This window comes from Indicator indicator, chromosome 2 (assembly GCF_027791375.1).
Source record: "Indicator indicator isolate 239-I01 chromosome 2, UM_Iind_1.1, whole genome shotgun sequence".
Classification (NCBI taxonomy): domain Eukaryota; kingdom Metazoa; phylum Chordata; class Aves; order Piciformes; family Indicatoridae; genus Indicator; species Indicator indicator.
Window position 1 is genome coordinate 15,841,049 of NC_072011.1, and position 21,566 is coordinate 15,862,614.

The 21,566-nt window shown below is 38.8% G+C and overlaps 1 protein-coding gene across 1 annotated transcript in view; it reads left to right on the forward strand.

The window, feature by feature from the left end:
* Positions 1-21,566, forward strand: part of ADGRG6 (adhesion G protein-coupled receptor G6) — a 105,335-nt gene that overhangs the window by 36,675 nt on the left and 47,094 nt on the right. The window contains exons 2-6 of the mRNA XM_054393684.1: positions 1,715-2,056; positions 7,509-8,129; positions 13,210-13,278; positions 16,313-16,396; positions 17,848-20,589. Coding sequence (XP_054249659.1) covers positions 1,715-2,056; positions 7,509-8,129; positions 13,210-13,278; positions 16,313-16,396; positions 17,848-20,589 — 3,858 coding nt within the window. The remainder of the gene's footprint in view (positions 1-1,714; positions 2,057-7,508; positions 8,130-13,209; positions 13,279-16,312; positions 16,397-17,847; positions 20,590-21,566) is intronic.

The following is a 21,566-nucleotide window of genomic DNA, read 5'->3' on the forward strand; positions in this document are numbered from 1 at the left end:
AGCATGCTTTCCCTGTTCCTTCCTACTTTCAGTCTAGGGTGGCTCTCTGAAAACTGATACCTATCTGTGCAAAATCTTCTGTATTATCTCTTCATACAACTGCAGGATTTATAGTCACCATACTAATAGGTAAATATTCCCTCTCTGGTTAATAAATGGAACAGCAGGGCTTTAGAGCAGGTGAACATAGTCCTTTGACTGCAAAGATTTGCAGAGAAATTAAGAAGGAACAAGCTCCTCTTTGACAAGTTTTCCAATGTCATGAGCACCAAGTCTTCCCAAAGCTAACTTCAGATCTTTCAGACAATCTTTATTTTTCTCTCATTTGAACAAATATGCATCTCACTGATATTTTTTAGTGTAACCAACTTGTACTGGGCTCTTTCCCTCTTTGGGGCCATATGAATTTGTGATTTGCAAGTAAAAAATTATTAAACGTCTGTGAAATAGACCTTGCAATTCTCTGTGCAGATATAAACTGCTTTTGTTTTTGCCATGCCACTTCACAGAGTCCATTTGCTTAGGCCAACACCATTTGAATGTGACTGAACAATATCAGGACCAAATTAGTGGAAAGAAACAGCAAAGGCTCTTTGGAGAAATCTTTTGTCTTCATTCCTAGTTTCTAGCTGCTCTGTGTGTAGTTTATTCTTGACAACTTTTCTAGTTGCTTTTAGATTGGGCAACTCACAATGCGTGTTCACATTGTCCTATTTGTTTTATACTTGTAGAACTTTACACAGGATTGGGGCCTAATTTGCAAAGTAATTCAACATAAATGTGATGATTAGTTTCTTTAGTTATTGGTTGACAATATTCAATTCCCACCTAGTTTGTCCAGTGCCGCTTTGGCAAACTGTTACAGATTTCAGTAACAGTCGGTTCACGGTAATTATCTCATATAACACAGTAGGTAAATATATGGTAAATGAGCAAATGTAAATCAAACAAGAAAGAAAACCCTGGGGACTAGCTGGGTCTGAAGTTCTCCTGGATAAGCACAGCAGGTGAGCCAGTAAGTAGTAAGTAGTAAGAGGAACAGAATAAGAATTTCTTAGAGACTGACTGCTGCAAATATGTCAATGGAGCTGAGTCAGCATGGGAAGAATGCAGTAATCTGCTGTTGATTCAAAAGCCAGTAGCTCACTGCTACCCTTCTGGGTGATGTGGAGATTGTTTGCTGGAAATGCCGATGACTAACATTCGAGGGCTCTGCAGAGCTGCTGCTCCTGCTGCTCTTCAACCCATCTCTTGTGCTGCTGCATTCCAGGGGCATTCCACTGGAAACAACGGCATGGTACAAAGCTGCTGGAATAGCCACCAGTCAGCATCAGACCAGCAGCTAGAAAGTGTAAATGATACCAGTCATCTTTTTAGAAGTTGCAATTTAATAACTGGTTTGCCTTTCTGAATTCAAAAGTGTTTCTTCCGCTTTGCCTGTCTCAGGTCAGTATACGTAGCAGATTTGTATAGTATTCACAAATGCATATTGATCGGCATAATTTATATTTCTTTGTGTAGGATTTCTCATATAAAACATTCTTTTGCTATTCTGTTCCTCTAGAATTTTGCTCACGAGAAACAAGGCCTTTTTCTGCCTTTCTTCTGGCCAGCTGTTTGTTTTTCTGTGTAGAAATACTTCTAGTTGCTGTGTTAACAATTACTTGCCTGTTGTCTGCCTGACTTCCAACCTTTCTCTGTTTTTTTTTGCCAGCTTATGGATGCTATGACTGTAGGATCGTGCTAACTGATCCCTCTGGAGTTTTCACTTCTCCATGCTTCCCCAGTGATTACCCAAACAGTCAAGCATGCAAGTGGATCATCCGAGCACCTCATGGGTTCATCATACAGCTGACATTTATTGATTTTGACATCGAGGAGGCTCCAGGCTGCATTTATGATTCACTGACATTAGACAATGGTGAAAGCCCAATGAACCTTTGTGGCATCACTGCCAAAGGATTATCTTATAACTCTACCGGAAATGAAATGATTGTGTCATTTAAAAGTGACTTCAGTATCCAAAAGAAAGGGTTTAATGCCAGCTATGTACGAAGTAAGTAACCTCAAAGTATTCCATCCCTCTTAGAGATGTTAGAAGGAAATGTACTATAAGAATTAGAGCAATACTTCCCAAAGAAATCAAGTCCTCCATGAAAAGAGGATGATGGGGAGGCTCGCAGGATAAAACTACAGTTTACGGTTTTTAAAGTAATTTATTTTTCTTTGGAACAAAAAAAATTATATTATTCTGGGACATGACATGATCCATGTTAGAAAAACTTCTCACAAGCAAGGATCTTAGGCCTAATGGTGCCTCTCCCGACAGATTTATGCTGAAGGGTTTGGAACCAGGACACGAGGTCAATATACCTGCAGAGGGACATCGAAGGGAGAGCATAAGAGGGAACTTAGCTGAGCCAAAAGTGGGGCCAGCCTGGACCTCTGGCCCCATGAGGCACCCAAAAGTGGGGAGGAGTTTATGCACAAAGCAGAACTTCTCAGGGATTCTTCCAGGCTCTAGGAACAAACTCCCAGGGATGAACTAGCATGTTCCAGGTCCTGGACCTTTCTTTCCCTTCTTTAAATACATGGTAATGCTTAGATTTTAAAAAGCCTAACAACTGGGGGAAAAAAAATGCTCATGCTTTTTCCACTAGAAGATGACAAATAACATATGATTGGTGTTTGCTTTGTTGTTTAAAGTGTTAATTACCAGCTGCTCTTACATGATGGTAAAGGGCAGGAAAGTAGTGGAGACCATTAGGGGGTGATCACTTACAGACCCCCTCTGCTACTTCACCATTCATCCACTTCAGAGTTATAGTTCGCAGTTGCATGATCTCAGTAGGCTTACACACCTTGGAATGAATATAGTATTGCATTGAGCATTTATATTACTGTAGCACACATGTTCTGTTGATTGACTGGCAGCTCTAGAAATACAGAGTGCAGAGGTTTGCAGTTCCCTCTCCAGTTACAAGGAGATCCTCCCTGTGATTTATTTTGATTTTAATATTTATCATAGATATCATGTATTTTAAAATAATGAAGGTAGCAACCCCCAGAAATCATAAGGCAAAGGAAGTCCTAATTGTGCCAGCAAAATTTGTGTGCAGTTCTGAAAAGAAAAAAAAAAGATAACATCATATCAGAGGAGCTAAAAATACTTATTTCTACTGAGGTTCTTTCATGCTGACAAAATGAATGCAGTAATAATTGTAGGAACACCTATTCTTTTCTGAAAGTGGAAGCAAATTTTCTGAAAGGTGGCTCCATTTGAAAATAGCAGCTTTTGCTGTATTGTAGGAAGTTTTAATATCAGGTAGATCATAAAAAAATTAAATGCAATCTGATCATGTAAAATGATTTATTTCTATACTTCTCTTTAATATTGTTTGATTATAAGGGATAAGATGACTTTCAGCTGGAATCAACAGATTCAATGCTGCCCTCAGATATATTCAATAAGGAGGCGAGGAAAGGTCTACAAATGTAGTTAGAGAACCACTTGCATATATATACCTGTAGGTAATGTATTTTTATAAAAAGAAAAATATTGCCCCAGTGCCAAATTGAGTTGTACCTTGCATTCATGGATAGCACTATTAAAGTTAAATAGTCTTGGAAGATATTCTTCCATTTTGAGTAATACAGCTGCTCCCCAGCTTGAGTAATATCAGTGATCTTCACCAGTGACATATTTTAATGACTCACATACATGCTACTTCAGAAACTCTGTTAAGGCTTGCTGTTAAGCATCTGCTGGATTTTCTTTCATTACTCTGAATCTGTAACTCTAACCTGACATCTTGATTTTGACTGTGGGTGCCAGAAGAGCTGGCTTCATGTATACGTGGCAAATTATAACTGCATTCTGCTTATTGACCACAGTCTTGCAGTGTCTGTAACACTGGGTTACAAAGATCATGGCAAGTTTAATCTGGCAATGGATAGAGAAAAGGGGCTTGGTAAAGCAATGATAATGTACTGCTTTCATGTTATAAAAGCATGTAGACAATAGGATGTCAGTGCACACACACATACAAATCATGATGCAGCTGCATGGCAGATGTCAATACCATGTTCTCCTGTCCCTGTAAAGGATTCCCAAAGCCATCAGGGAAATTGCATACCCTTTCACTCCAGGTCCCCAGTGAAGTTTCAAAGCTCCGTCGTCAAGCTGATGCCACTGCTATGACTATATAAATATGATACCTGTGCACAATCATTATTTCTCCCAGAGTGAGTGGATTAGTGTTTTATTCATACTTAACTTCTGTTTCTCTGAAATTATCATATGTAAATAATAAAACTAAGTAGTTTTTTCAATTCTGTGTTTCACAGAGTGATGCAAAGTTGGAAAGTGTATTCAAAGAAACACAGCAATTTGCTATATAGTATTTAAAAATACGTTAATGGTACAGTATGTACACAAGACAAAATATATGTTGGGAAAGACAAATATAAATGAGTAAGTTTGGGGATGGAATTGGACAAGAATAGAACAGGTTTTGTGTGACTGCTTAGTTTCATGTGAGAGCAGTTTCAAGTTGAGTTTCACAGGGCACATCCTGTTATCCACAACAAGCTGACCGCCCACACAAATGTTGGCTTTCCTCATTGTCACCTCCTGCAGTACATCAAGAGGAGATGGATGGACTAGATCCTCAGTGACAATAAATGAATGCAGCTTAGTCTTAGGGGAATTGCATCAATTTACATCAGCTGAAGAGCTGGCATGGTAAATTATTTTATAATAATAATTAGAAGTCACTCAGTTACCAAAAAGGAGAACTAACAGACCTCTGTTAGTAGAGAAATGCTTGTAACAATGTCACGTAAAATTAACTGACAGTTCAGCAGTACGCAGCAACCCAAATTAAAAGCACAATTCAGCACATCAGTAGCAGAAAACCTCTCAAACAGCTATTTGGTACATACACACTTGCAGGTGTCATTAAGGTTAATGCATTTCTTCCAGCGTCAGAGAAGGAGCAGATGAAAGCAGTGAAGCTAGGAACAGCTGAAGCCACCACTTAACCATGAACCATGCTGAAGAGTCCATCACCTGGCAGGAAAGCAGTCTTCCCTGCAAGGAGTTGTAAAATACAGTCTAAGTACTCCTGGGTTGCTTATGCGTAAAGGGACATATGAGATGTGCGGCAGTGAGCTGCAAGTAAGCTAGGGGCTCTGAAAAGCAGCAGAGGCAGGCTTTGTGTCATCCCAGCACTCCTGTGAAAGCAGAGTGGGTCTCAGAACAGTGTCTGGTTGCTCCTGCTGCATCCAGGCAGACTTTTGTACATTCTTCCTGAGTAAATAGCAACGTGTCCAAAATAACCCCTGTTCATTGTAATCCAGTTATCTTCCTACCAGAAACAATCTAACATCATTCTGAAAGTAGTCTAAAGACTTGGATAATTATTCCTAGAATGTATTCTTCCTCAGAGAATAACCTGTTTCTCCAATATTAACACCTGAAATTCATCAGTGTGACAACTGGCTGTGCAACAGTACTTGGGAAAGAAATCTGGACTTAATGTTGATGGCAGGATTCTGTTTTCTCTACGTGGTCTAAATACTTGTCAGTTTTGCGCTTTCACTGTGTGGGGAAGGTGCCAGTGTTTAAATCTCTCAGATGAATACAGCAGAGTGTAGTAGACTTCTTTGGTACTGGAGCAACATCCTCTCTTATTTATTTCTCTTCCTATACTGTTTAAAAGTGACCAGGTGTTCCATAACTCTTCTGCCCACCCTAACACAGGCTACACAGTGCTTATGTGAACGATCTTTCTTCTTTTCCAAGTCTTGAATCCTTTTACTTCTTCTGGAACATTTTCCATGTTATGTAAAGAAGCTTACAGTATAATTAACCCATGGAAAAAAAGGCTCTGTTTTCAATGGAGAGTTGAACACATTTTCTATCTATAAAATTGTTGCAACATACTTTTGCCCTTGGAAAGACAAAAAAGAAGTCTCTGAAGTGAATCCAGTAACTGTAAAAGCCCAGTATTTTTCTCACTTCCCACCCATTCTTCAGTTGCGGGGTTGGCAAATAATGTGCAATGCTTTATATTATTTTACTGTATAATATATTGGTCAAATTACGCCCTTGTGTATATATCCAAATATGGTAGTTTGGAGCTCAGAGTCTTTGCAAGCAGCTGGCAAAGGGAAATTGCAATACCACAGAATACACAGAATCCTTATACCCCATGTATCTGTCTTTTTTCCTGAGTGTGGCATGACAGTCGCCTTTCCCCCACATGTGTCATCCCCTGATATGGAAAAGGTTTTATTTCATTCTGAGATAATGTATGTTGTGGCATCACTTAAAAATTCCAAGGGAGACTAGATATTAACTACTGTAGCATTTATTCTTTAGGTCTGGCAAAAGCGAATTTCACTTCTAGCATATACACTTTGAAAATGTGTAAAAGAGGTAGCAGATGTTTACTGGATGTGGGTTAGGCCACAGAACTGCAGAGGCAGAAGTAAAAGTGAGGGCTGATGCAGTCTGGTCTTGTTGACGTTGATACCTTTGCATGACTGATAACCTGAAACTTCTCTCTGTGGAGAAATTTACTGGAAGAGTTTTGCTGTCGTAAGTGTGCCAATAAAACTGATCATATCAACATTTTATTTTGAAAAACAATGTTCTCCAAATTAGGGTGAACAGAATCGTCAGTAATATCCTCATGGAGAAGCAGCATATATTCTATGATACTGTTCTTCACATTTGGTGACTGCAGTGTTGCCCACACAAATCAGAATACTTAATAACGATTAGAGACAGACTAATTCTGACTGTACCTAAATACCCTTCCTGCAGTGTCTATTTACAAGAAGACTAGCCATTTCTAGGTACTTATGCTGACCCAAATATTAGCAAATAGTGGACAGCTTGGATATAAAATTCATGAACATGCAACTGCAGTATTCAACCAGAAGGCTGCTGGGAACAAAATTAGCCTAATGCTTTGTAGAAGGCCATTAGCTGAATTCAGGAACAAAATGTAACAGGAGATATCTTCTATTGCAATATTTAAAAGAAGCAAGGCCTGAACTTCATTTGTGTAGTGCAGTCATGCAGACAAGTAATTAAAATGATATATTGTAAAAGCAAATCATGCTGGGTTTTTCAAATAACTGGTTTATTCCATTGCCTAATGCCTCCTTGTTAGATGAATGAGTAGTAATTTTTCTAAAGTGTTGGAAGTTAGTAGGTAATAAATCATAATACTGCTCTTCCTGCAGCTATAGGGGTTGTTAACTATGTGTTGTGCAGCACTCTGTGTGCCATTGAAAAGAAACCCTGCATTGTTTTCAGCTGAGTGCACTCCCAAGTCAAATTCCCCTAGATGTGTGCCATTGGTGTATTAACAGTGATAGAAACCACACAATAAATGTTCGATTCAATGAGTGTTTAACCCCTGCTGCCAATCTGCCTTCATTTCTATACAATGAATTTTTTTTTTGTTCATTTATTTATCTGCTCTTGGTTCTAGTTGCTGTGTCTCTGAGGAATCAGAAGGTCATCATTCCCCAGGTTCCTGATGTCGATGCTGTGTCCCTGTCAGAGACTGTCTCAGTGCCAGAGCTTAGCCAGTTTACACTGTGCTTTGAAGCAACCAAGGGCAGCAGCGATGACATAGATGACTGGAAAGTTTTCTCCTACACTGACACCTTTTCAACAGAATTCTTCAGCTTTGGGAAGACCACAAAAGGCCATTTTCTGTCCATCTCAGGCAAGCAGTGCATCCTTGAGAATGCGTTGCCCCGAAATGCAGAGTTTTTCACAGAAGTCTTTCAACAGCTCTGTGTTGTAGGGGACAGCTTCTCAGGCACTATAGCTGTATACACCAAAAGCACCTATCATATAGAATACTGTCCGGATATCTTTGGCAAAGTTATCCCAGGAAATGGGAGGCTGGTGCTAGGCTCTAATAGCAATGAAGTGAGCTCTCTAAATGGGGACGTTTACAACTTCCGCCTCTGGAATTTCACCATGAATTTGCAAACACTGGCCAACCTCAGCTGCGATGTGAAAGGAAACATTGTAGACTGGGAAAATGAATTCTGGAGTATTCCAACTTCAGCACTGAAAGCAGAAAACAATTTGAGTTGTGGTAAGTATGCCTTGCCAAATCTTTTTTGCTTATTTTCCCTGTACACTGTGCATTGTGCTGAACATACATACCAGCATGGAAAAAAAAAAGGTTCCTGTGAAAGAAAAACAGCTAGGCTTTACCTTCTTAGGCTTTAGCTCAACTCTTACCATAAATAGAGGCTTTGAAACGGTAGAGAGTTGATTTCTAAATTAAAAAATCGCTTGAATACTGATTAGCTGCTTCAGATGATCTGCAGATGAAAGTATTTACTAAACAGTTTGTTTATTTGGCTTCTGTTTGTACAAAAAGGTTGTTTATTGGCCTTCCGCTCATACAAAAAGGGCATAATAGGCAAGTACCTGCTAGCCTCAAATAAGATTACAGTGGTCTCTGGAGAAAAAAATGGGTGTTAACTAACCATTTAGTAAATGTTTTTGTACCTGCCCTTTGGCCCTTTGATTAATCAGAAAGAGCACTTCCTAGCCTTGTGCTGTGTGTGCGCAGAGCCAGCAGAAGCAGTGACAAAGCAACAATGATTGAGACAGAAAAGTACAAGAAAAATTTAAATTAAGGAAGGCAGACAGGAAGGGGTTTAGATCAAAATCAACATGTTTTATCGTAATTATGGCATATTATCAGTCCTTCTTTTAACTGGTAATTAATGAAAGTCTTTCTTCCTGTGAATTACTCCAAAATATAAATTTCAGTATGTTGCCCAACCTGTTCTCATTTCATGGTTCAGACTCTTGATTTTCATAAGTATCCAGGTATAATTTTTATATATGCGTATGTCACTACAGCTGGTTGACAGTTTTCTACTGGAACTTTTTTTTTTCCATATGATCACCAAAAAAAAAAAATCACACAATGTTAGGGGTTGGAAGGGACCTCCAGAGATAATCAAGTCAACCCTCTCTGCCAAAGCAGGATCACCTAGGGCAGGCCGCATGGGAACGTATCCAGGTGGGTTTTGAAAGGAGATTCCACAACCTCGCTGGGCAAATAACTGAAAAGTCATTGTCACTTTGGACCATTTATTTTAATAACTATTTTAAAATATTTTTTAATTTAAAAAAAAATGTAAATTTTTTATTAAAAAAAATAAATTTAAAAAAATGTTTGTGTTAGTAGCAATTTTACAGATATTTGGATAATTATAAAATGAGTAGGGGAAAATCTGAATCATGGCCAACAGTAGCCTATACATGCACAGATGATGCTATCAGACCTTAGTTTGAGCCCTTCTGTCAAAGCAATTACACATTAGTTTAAAAAATATAAAAGTTAATCAGTTACAAACATTTATTCTTTTTGAACCATGTGGTATGTTTTCATATCTAATGTTGTCCTCTCCAATTTTGCCTTTTTGTTCCTTTGACACCTTACTACTTAATAGTTTAAACTTAGTTTAAGTAATGTCAATATGTGTGTCCTGACAAAGCATCACCCACTGTGATACAGGCTTTCCTGGACCAGAGTATTTCCTGAAAGAAAACACTGGGTTCAGTGCCATTTCAAAAATGGTCACTAATCCCAGAGATGAAATTGTTAGAATTTTCTTGCCTTCAGCTTCTTGAATAAACGCCTTCATTGTAAAACCAGCCTTCAACAGGGGAGTTGATGAGTCAGGGTATCAACTATGAATAAACCACTTACAGTGGGGAGATGACTCAAACCGATCAAGCTTCATTTAGCAGCAGTGGAAGGGTTTCTGCAGAAAAGAGGCTTTTGCAGCGCTCCAATAATGCTTCCCAGGAAGCAGCACGTAACTTGAGAAAAGGCAAGCCAAGCGTTTAGAAGTGATCTCAGCCTATCTATGCCTGAACAGTGCTTACATTTTTCAAGGAGAGTTATTTTCACGGTATTCAGACAAAGCTCTTACAAGTAGCTTTATGGAGCATAAAAACACTGGCAAATTGTTCCAGATAATCTTTTCATAGCTTTACCTTCTCCTGGTTTATTCCTTAGACTAATGTTTTCACAGCTGTGCAATCATGGTGGGGTGTTTCTGTAAGACTTGATGGAATTCTGTTTTTATTGCGGTACCTCCGCACAGCTTGCATTTAAAGGTATATGTACACAGCCTGGCTACCCGGACTAATTTTAAAACAGGTAGCCTAGGTAACGGCAGCAGTGTAACGCCACCAGTTCAGAGCTCTCTGCAGGCTCACTGGGGAGCGTGTAGCCAATTGCTGGTACTGATTTTGGAGCCTGCACTGGCTACACCTATACTATACATATACACCTATATGATCTGCTCAGTTTAAGGGTGACATTGCTGCTTGTCTGTCCATGCCTACAATTGCATTTGCTTCAGATACACTTCATATAAATCCTCCATTCTCAAGGGCGAGAATACTTATTTTGCTGCCCACCTTAGGCAGCTGAATGATGTTTCAGGATGAGCTAATTGACCTCAGTGCTGTTTATGACTAATGGAATGAAAAATGCTGTTCCAGAGGTCATCTCATACTGGAGAAGATGTCTCAATGAAGTCAGAAGTTTTCTTTGCTATTGAAGTACCTGTTCTTCTCTGCTGACTCTATAAGAAAGTCTAGTGTGACAAGCAGATACAGATGTCTCAGCTTTAATGAGTGAGATATATCAAAGTGTTCATATCTATTGTTCACTTTACTGAATGCCACATTACTGACCGTGCTATTTAGCTTCATAAAGTAGCTTATGGCGAGTATCTGCTAACATCCAAATCATTATATTTTCTTTAGTGGACACGTTGGGAAAATCTTGCCAGAATTCAATCCAATTAAAATTTTAAAAAGCTGATATATTCACTGGAAGTATCCCTCCTTAAAGTGTAGAGTTGTGGTGGGTTGAGCCTGGCTGGACACCTGGTGCCCACCAAAGCCGCTGTATCACTCCCTTCCTCAGCTGAACAGAGGGAAAGAAAATACAATGAAAGGCTCATGCTCAAGATACTGAGAGGGAGTGATCACTCACCAGTGACCACTGTGTGGAAAACAAACTAGATGAGGGGAAGTTAGTTCAATTTATTACCAATCAAATCATAGCAGGATGAGAAATAAAATCAAGTCTTAAGAGCACCTTCCCCTCATCTATCTCTTCTCTTCAGGCTCAACTTTACTCCCAGATTTCTTTACCTCCTTTCCCTGAGTAGGACTGGTGAACATGGCTTGCAGTCAGTTCATCACATGTTGTCTGCTATGCCTTCCTCTTCAGAAGGAGGATTCCTCACACTATTCTCCAGCTCCGGTGTGGAGTTCCTCCCATGTGAGACAGTCCTCCCCTGAACTTCTCCATCATGATCCCTCCCATGGACTATAGTTCTTCACAAACTGCTCCAGTGTGGTACCATTCCATGTAGTGCAGTTCTTCAGGAAGAAATTGCTGCAGTTTGGGTACCTCATGGGATCAGAAGTCCTGCCAACAAACCCATTCACAGTGTGGACTCTGGTCCACAGGTCCTGACAGGAGCCTGCTCCAATGTGGACATCTGATTGGGGTCACAGTGTGCTTTGGGCATCTGCCTGCTCTGGTATTGGGTGTTCTGTGGAGTGTAGGGGGGGCAGCCTGCCTCACCATGGGCTTCACCATGGGCTTCAGTGTAATCTCTGCTCTAGCACCCGGAGCACCTCCTCCCCATTCTTGGCATCTGCAGAGTTGTTTCTCCCACGCATTCTCATTTTGTCTCCAACTACAATTGCTGTTGTGCACCAGCGTTTTCACCTTCTTGTATGTGTCATCACAGAATCACTACCATCATCACTGACGGACTAGGCCTTGGCCAGCAATGCATCCCTCTTGGATTCAGCTATTATTGGCTCTATCAGGCATAGGGGAACCTCTAGCAGCCTCTCACAGAAGCTACCCCTGTAGCACCCCTCTAGGTCCCCACTACCAAAACCTTGCCACGCAAACCCGATGAAAGTCTTCTGACTTGATTGTTTGTAAAGTTGGATTGGATTTTTTTTTTTTTTAGTTCTACCAAATAAATTCATACAGAAACAAGGAGTTAACTTACAGCAGGGTTGGATATTGACTGTTTAATATTAACAAATATATTTTGCGGGGAAAAAAATCTTACGGTTTTTGTGCGTATGTTCACTTAGAACATCCTTCCTGGAGTTTGCTGAGTTTTGTTGAGGTTAACCTGTTTTAGATTCTGTCCTATTTTCTCAGCAATGCATGTGATGGTATCTGTGGCATGACACGATTTCTGCTTCAAGGCCCCATGCTTTGTCTGTTCTTGTATCACAGGAAGTATTTTTCTAGCTGTCTCAAAGAGTTGATGGGTGGTGGATCTTTCTATAAAGATACAATGTTTTGAGAGAGAACCTCACTGAGTCAGTATGATTCTGAAGTGGTAAAGCTAAAGCCAAATGGACAACCTTCACAGTAGGTTCATGATTATGTTATGCTCTGTGGCCCCATTATTTACAACACCGTATGCAAGAGCAGCTCTGTCTGTGGTTGAACTTCTGGGATACACAATGTGTAATTAATGCACAAGGTGTAATTAACCAGTACTTCTTCAGTAGCCATTCTTGTATGCCCTGGTTTTGTCTCCATATCATCAAAGTGAAGTATGAATAATTCAGTAGGGATACAGACTTACAACATTATCTGCTTATAAATCATGCATACCAGAATATTAATCACACCCACGTCCTGGGCAGAGGAACGAGTTTAATCACCGTTTATCTAGTTGGTGTCTGTCACAGGCAGATTACTCAGAGGTGTGTGGTGGGTAACCTGTGCTACAAGAGCAAAGTGTGAGTGGTTCTCCAAGACACACATTATTACACAGAATCACATAACTCCTGTAGCCACGCAAGCCCCTCTACTTAAACCCATTTCACAGGATACATGTAAGCTGCATTCATTTAATGTGGTTATTTAAAGAAAGCTAAATACATGACTGTGACTTGCAAGTCTGTGGGGTTTTCACAGATCAATCAGCTGCAACAGAAAACAAACAAAGAAGCCCCCAAGTCTTACAGGCATCAGTTTCACCAGAGAAATTAGGAAGAGGACTATGTAACTGCAACATGAATATATTCTGACAGTTTTCTTCTCAATAGCCAAACATTTCTAATTATTTTGCTTTCTTCTTCTAAAGGCTCATATTTAATTCCCTCTTCTGCAATTGAACCAACCAGTTGTGCAAACCTGGGAAGCCTTTGCCAAGGTAAGAAGCCTGGGTCATTTTCACAAGTTCATTTTTGAAGAATATCTGTTTTCCTTGTTTTTTTAATTAGTGATTCAAAAACAGTGAACTACAATAAAACATAGCAAGAGGAGGAATTCTTCAATCTCATCAAGTGTGTGGAGTTCTGTGCCTATAATATGTGGAAAAAAGTGTGATCACTCCCTGGATAATACATTTTCCAAATAGTCTCCACTGTATTAAAATGGAATTAACTGCTTTAATTTCTTTCTCCATCTCTTTTCCTCCTGTACATTTTGACAGTAGAGTATTAATCAGGATAAGAAATGACTACATCTGTAAATAATGACTGGGCAGATGTAAATAAAGGAACTGACTAGTATTATTTTTTTTTCCCCAATAAGCTATTTTGAGGCTAGGTAATTTGAGATTAGCAGGTAAAAATTTAACATTGAACTGCAACATCCAGCAGCTATTAGTTAACGAGACAGTTGTTACAGTACTTGGTGGTTTAATAGTGTAAACATTGCCACATAGAAAGATCCATAAGGTGTCTTTAAAGGTTAGCTTAGTTGAATTTGAAGAATTGGTGAACCCTATTTTCCATGACATGTGAATCATTGGACGTGCAAAGGCAGTTAAGTCTTTCTGCTTTGCTTAGAGGCTGAAATTCTATAAACATGCTCAAAATGAACATCAACCCATTTCCACAATACCTTCATGAACACCTGCTAATGAGGTTGCATCCTATGTTAAACTTTAATCACTGCAGCAGCTGCACCAAGAGCAATGTCTAGCTCTGTAACCCTTTTCACAGACTGAATGATAGAAGAAGGTGACAGGAAAGAATAAAATACAAAAGGGTAGGAGGAAGTCTCATAACTCTTTTAAAATGGACATTTACAGGTAGCTTAAAAATGGAAATGCATTCTGCTTGGGAAGCCAGTAAGATATCTGTGTTAATCTTTGCCTGAGGTAAATCTGGCTCAGGTTCTCAGAGCATATTGGTCTGATTTCCACATGGGAAGTGCAATGCCAGGTATGTCCATAATCAGATTTCAAACAGTAACTTTCAGGCATCATATTCATAAAGCACAATATGATCTAAATACTACTATTTGAATACCTTAGGTAAATGTGATAGCAAAAATTATTCAGTCTTTTTCTATGTAAAAGGTAATACAGCCACCATATAAAGAACTTTGTGTATTCTCTTGGAAGAACTATGAGCATTTTCCTCTGTCAAAATGGCATAGTGTGAAATGAGAGAGAATATCTTTCATTAGGTCAGCTAATAGGGCTGTAGAAATGGACACACTTTCATCAAAACAAGCCTGCTTTTCTAAAAGCCTCATGCTTTTTTCCAGCTTTGTTAACTTGTCTAGTAGAAGATATTGCCTCTAATAAAAGATGCTACCTTTCAAACTTGCCTCTCTTAACTTCTTAGACCATCACATCTTCAATAAAGACTATGATTACTTTCACAAAGGTAAAATTCTTTCCTTCTCTGAAAATTGTTTGGTAAAGTGTCACTGTTGTTCTGTTTGTCACTTTGGACGTGGGGGATCAAATTTATCCTGTTCATCACCATCATCTTTACTGTCAAAATAATGAAAAGTTGTAAGAAGATGTCTGTGTATTTCTCTCAGCACTGCAGACCTATTTTAAACTGATAGGCCAGTTTGGTTTCCTTTTTTATTTGTTTGTTGTGTGTTATGCAATAGCACCAGTAACAAAGTTTGTGAGTGCCAGATTATGTCAAGTGCAGTCTGAGGAAAGCTGTTTTCTTCATGATGCTTAGCAAATATTTTCATTCATTGGAAGATGCCTCCTTTAACAGAGTTGACTGAAAGACACAATCAGTAAGAAGCCTTATAACCTCTTTTTCAGACAGTACAGCCCTGAAGTTTCATGGAAGAAGATCTTTTGTTATATTACAGGGTGTCATTTTATATACTCACTTTCCCAGCTAGAACTTGTTTGCTGCAGTGTCCAATTCGTCCTTCACTATCCCTGAGTTTCTTACTTGATGAAACCTGAACATGAAGCTGCTTCCTGAGACTTTCAGAATCAGCAGATAAGCTAAAACAACCTCACAAAAAAAAAAAAAATGCCGTTTCTTGCCTAAAATATGATTGCTTAACATTTCTGGTTTGGTTCTTGGTCAAAATCTATAAAAGCCTTGTAGCACTGTGAGGTTATACTGCATCAAACTTCAGATTTTAAAAAGAGTTATCAGAAAAAAAGAAATCTGTCAGTGAATGGATTTTCATTCCCTGGGAGTTATTAGCCAAAATTAAATGATTTTCCAAATTATTATTTGAAAATTTAATGGTGTGATCTTCAAATTCCTTTAGCATGTACACCCTCCCAATCCACTGAGGGGGAAATTTGCAGTTTAGTCTTCTCACTCTGATTTTGAAAAGTGTTCTACCTGGTTTTCCTGGGAAACACTTGCCAGGATTCTATGGAGTGTCTCCTGTTAGTGTCAGTGGGAACAGTACAGCTGAGATCCTACATGAAGCTTTCAGAATACGTATTCCACTTTTAATTGTTCCAAATCTGATTTCAATTTTCTTCATCGTACAGAGTTCAGTGGAGTTGACTGGATCCTTACATGGACATTTGTTTCGGTTTCACATTTATTGGTCTTCAGTCTCTGAGTAGGGACAATTACTCTTGTCACGTGCAATGCTCTCAATGCATACATCTTAGAACTTAGAAGATCTATTTTCTGGTCTTTACATAGATGTTTGAATCTGAAGCTCTCACGAGAGGATTTTCAGTTTATGAAAGCAGCGTAGGACTGATCTTGCAAACCTTACACTGGCAAAACTCCTGCTGAAGTCAGTGAAAGTAAAGATTGCATGGTTGGGATCTCAGTTCGTGCTCATTCATCACTTTGTGCAGAAAAAAAGAACGTGTTTATTTGGCATTTATGGCATTGTGTGTAGATGGTTTCATTTTATATTGTCATGCGTTGTTCCCATTTTGTCTTACCTTATTAACATTCATATTTCATTCAAGTTCACCTCTTTCTCATCTTTATTACCAGCTACTGTAAATGCTACTACTCCTACACCACCCACTGTCACCACTAACATGCCTGATACTAACAGAAACGATAAGCCAAACAATGGTAAGAAATCCTGTGTTACATTTTTCCTTGTACTGTGTCTAGAGCAGATTGATTGTGTTTCAAGGTGTTTTTCTTCCTATTATCATAATGTCAAGGGTCATGTCTGAGTTCTGATCTCATTTACATTGAAAAAAAAATCAAGAGTAGCTTCACTGGACCGTGTAAGAGCAGTGTAAATAGTAACACAAACCAAACTTGGCTATTTTTATTACCTTTAACTGGGTCTTATACAAAAGGGACCAAATTTGTGTCACCCATGCAAACAAAGAGGGAGGAGGGAAGGATTTTATAAAAGGGTTCAAGAAGAACCATGGCCATGATCATATAGTGGTTAGTATTCTGCGTTGTGATTTAAATGTCATAAGGCTCCATTATGAAGTGCTGTGGAGCTCTTGGTTATGTAGCCAGGGTGGTAGTATGCTAGAATTGTCTGTTCCTCACTAGTCAGGTGCAGGAGCCAAGTGGAACCATTCCTATGGAGCAAAGCCACTTCCACTGAGTCAACAGGAATCTTTCCACTGACTTCAAGAAGAGCTGGATCAGACTTTACTAGGGAAAATGTTGACAGTATCAGATATCGTTTACTTTTCATTTAGAAAGATTAAGGGAAAAAATAAGGTAGTAAATGAGCCTATTATTAGCACAGGAAAAAAAGCAGGGATTTCTTTTGAGATTTTGTCAAATTCTGTGATATCACTGTCTCCTAGAGAGCATCATTTTGTGTGACACTGATGAAATATTTATTAATTTGTTAAAGATAGTTGTTAACCATTATTAGCCACACAGAGATAAATTTCTGCAGTTTTCATCTGAGGCTTGAAGATATTTTTTGTGCAGATCTATTTTTTCTATGTGCTCCACAGAAATAAATTAGACTCTGGGGATTTTTTGGTGGGTTTCTGGTATTTTTATTTCTTTTTTTTTCCCCCAAAGCATCAGTAGTTACTGTAGGACTTGAAATTCTTGGACTACTGTTTTTCTCTTGGCAGATCATTTCTTGTACATTAGCAGTCAGGCAGTACAGTAGACAATGTGAAAGAATTTATCTGAATTCAGCCTGTTTGGATTTACTAAACTGTAAAAGTAAGAAGAAAGTATTGAAAATTTCCTTCAAATTGTGGTTTTTTTTCTTTTTGTGGAGACACTGTGTTCACCATGTGCGATTAATGTTGTTTTTTGTAACTACAGAAGGAACTGAGTGCTTTATTGATGTTAGTATGGATAAAAGCTAGATAATTATGTCCCTTCTTTGGCTTTGAAACTCCCAAGATAAAGTAGAAACACTAAGAAAAATAAGCCAAATTAACTTTCAGTAGAAGCAAATTAAACTTTCACTCAGCTAACTGGTATCATTTTCCACCTTTGATAAATTGATTTTTCAGACCAAGAGCAGACAGTTAAGTTGCATATATTTTCTTTAATCCATTAACTATGTGGCTTACTACACACAGACCTGCAGGAGTTCAGACTTCCTGCCACAGTTATCTTCAGAATGAAGAGAAATTCACCTGAATCCTCCCATTCACAACCACAGAAACAGCAAGAATCTAAGATAGAAGGGGTCAAAACCATAGGAATTATTTCAACCCCAATTATTTGGCCAGTGAAACAAAGGCCTCTTCATTTCAGTAAAAACTCAGCAGAGGAGAATCCAAAGAAAAAAAACACATACAGCTTGTTTCTTCCAACTGTGTCCACACCAGCTGCTTCCGAGGAGCCCAGCAACAATACCATGGCTGCTTTTACAGAAAAAATCAACCTAGATAATACTGTGATGAATCAGTTACCAAATGAAAATATTTTGAATGATTCCAGAAGTCCATTTCGTGGCACATCTGATGGAGCAGTTGCTGTTACAGAGGCTTCTGTGAATGCAGCAGTTCCTCTTTTTCAAAGCAGACATCCTAATGCAAAGGTAGCACAGACTTTGGCAGATGGGCTAGATCGTTCCAACTCTGAGTCAGCGTTCCATTCGCCCATTAGCAGCAGCAGCAATGCTGCTTATGAACAGGAAAAAGAAACTCAGTGGATTTCGTCCTCCAACAGCAGCACAACCAATTTCATATATATAAGCAACACCTTGGAGCCTGTGAGTTGGTGGAGGGAGACTGTATTTCATCATCCTATCACCTTAGACATTCAAGACAGACGTTCTAGCTTATCTATATCACCTACAGAGAACTCATCGGTCCAACAAAAGCTAGATTTGTTAGACTTCACACCTGAAAATTTAGAGGGCAGTGCTGATAGGAAAACTTCTCTGTTAGCAGCAAATAGTGGCTTTCAGCTTAGTGAATCTACACACATTAAGGAACATCGCTCAGGAGTCATTACAAATTTAACCTCTGCAGAGACTCCACATGCAAACCCAACAACTTTTTTTCAGAAGATGAAAGTGACATACACTAAATCTATGCCTGTCATCCAACTGACAAATTCAGCCCTAGAACGCAGTGGAGAACTACTAACATTGTCAGCACTTCTAGTAAGAACAGACTGGGCAGACTCAGCATTGAAGCATGTTGTAACAACCCTGCCTGTTAATCAACAATCATTGACTCACATATATTTGGAAATGGACAACCTATTTAATAGCAATTACTGGTCTCATTATTTAAAACAGTCAGTATATATTCAAAACCCAAGTGAGAGCCTCAGAAGTGGAGTACTGGAGGACAATTTAGATGCATTTCATGGTAATAATGAAAACAAAGAGTCTTCTTTTTCCATAATAGAACCAGGGAACATGAATGGATTTGGCAGCTCCTGGGACTCAGGTTACATGAATTTTCCAACAAAATATGGAGATATTTCTCCTTCTTTAACAGCAGATTTATGGACTGTTTCCCATAATTTCGAAGAAGTATCTCAAGTCTTTTCTGGGGAACCATCAGAAAATTGGTGGCTCTCATTTAACAAACGATTTTCTTCCCCCACAGAGAGATTGCCACCCATTAGTTCACCTGCTAAGTCTGACAGCATCTCTGAACAAACATCTGCCATTAGATTACTAGGTCACAAGGCTGAAGAAACTAACTTTTCTAGTCAGGAAACTTTGGAAACACAAATCTTTAGTTCATTTATTGCAGACATTTCAAGGGGAATTTCAGAAAGTAGTGGCAAGACAGTATCACAGTTGCAGTCAACAATGAACTTTGCAAACCCAACTCTACCTTCCAAAAGCGAATTTTATTTTGATTTGTCTTTCCCTTCCCTGGAAGCACCTTTGAGTCAATCCTCCATATGGGTACAGGTAAGTCCCTTTGATAAGGTACTTGGAAACTCCACAGAAAAATTAATATTTGATAGTTTGCAGATGCAAATTGGAACTGACACAGTAAGTGATCAAACCAACATGACCTTCCTAAACAATCAGCAGCATGTTACTGCACTTCCAGAAACCCAGCCTTCATATTCAAGAGGTAGTCAAGCTGATTTCTCAATGAATACATCAGTTAAGAGTTTGGTAGACAGTACAAGAACACATGGATCACCACAGTCTCAAAGTCTTTCAGGAAATGATGCTGTGACAGATACCACTGATAAAGCAGGAAGTAAAGTTCAAATAGATGCAAGTGCCTTTTTAAAAAATATCAGTTTGAGGAGTTCTGACTTCCTTCCAATGACATTGTCTTTGGAATTAAGGCATCTTCTTCATTCAGACTCAAAATTCAGCATCAGTGTACCTCCTAACACCTACTCCACACCTCCACTCCCGCAAAGCTTTCAGAACCATCTTGATAGAATTTCTTCAAGCCTGATTCCTCAGTGGGATCTAGAAGAGTTAAGGTCGCCAACAACAACACGGAGAAGTCACTTAAATCTTTTAGGACAGAACTCTGTTGAAAATCAAGGGGACAGCCTGAGATACTCTCTTTGGGCAACAGAACAAGAAATCATTGGTGCTAACAAAGACGTGAGGAATTCTGCTGTTCCGACATCAACAAACATATTGACGCTTTCCAAATGGGATGTGGAAGCAGATGGGTATGGATCTTTTAGCAACAACAGAGGAGTATCTTTGAATATTGTTAGTACTCAAGCCTTAGATTTTGAAAATGCTGACTATGAACATTTTGCAAATATGTCCTCTGTTTTGGAGTTGTCAAGAACTGCAGTGATGAATGGTGCAATACCTTCGCAATCATCACATAGTGAAGTTATTATTCATCACAGAGAGACCATCTTGAAGGGTACTTCGATCACACCTGCCACAGCAATCCATCTCTCTCTCATGCAGCCCCAAATGCCAGTTTCTTCTGTAATGTACCATCAGTCATCAATTTTTGCACATGTTCATTCCTTGATCAATGTACCATCTGGGACAAGCCAAAATACCATCCCTTACCCAACAGTGAATCAACTTGCTAGCTCTTCTGCAGGTTTTTTATCTTGTGTATGTCACTCCCTCACTGAGCTGGGCTGCCTGTGTCAACCTGAGGTCTACTACAGTATGTCAAGCCATTAAGTCAGATGTAGAAAAAAACCCCAAATCATCTTATCTAGTAGATATTCAGTTGGTAGACTGAATATAGAAGTAGCTGGCTTTCATCCTTTAGATATAGATCCATTTAGCACATGAAAAGATTTTGGAATAGTGATTTAATTACAGTAGAAGGGAATTTGTAACATCTTAGTGATAGTAAATGTCATTAACATGTGATTTCTAACTTTTGTATACTTCTCTAAGACAGCTCTCATGAGACTGTGAGGATAATGTATTGGGTTACTATATATTTTATATATTTTTATGCTGTTGTTTGAGGTTGTATGGGTGTATTTCACTTACAGTGTTCACATGTTTTTGAGGATTTAACTTTCAAAAAGCAAAGATTTTCCAAAAGAAACTTTTGGATCATTTGCATAACAGAATTAAAAGAAAACAATGCTGGTATTTCATTGATCATTGTATTGTTGTAGTTGGTGCTGGGTGTGGGGAAAATTGTTTTTCCAGGTTCTTTTTTCAGATTATCTTTGGCTACTTTTCATCAAATTTTGTGCCCATAAAAATATTTATTTTTATTCAGCATTTTGAGGTGGGATTTCCACTGTTTTATTTGGAGAGTGAGGAATCATTTTTAGCTTTCACTATCTACCACTGCAGTCTCTTGAGAGTGTTTTAAAATGTAGATTAGTTCTTTGTTCTTGTTCTTTTTTCACCTCATAAAAC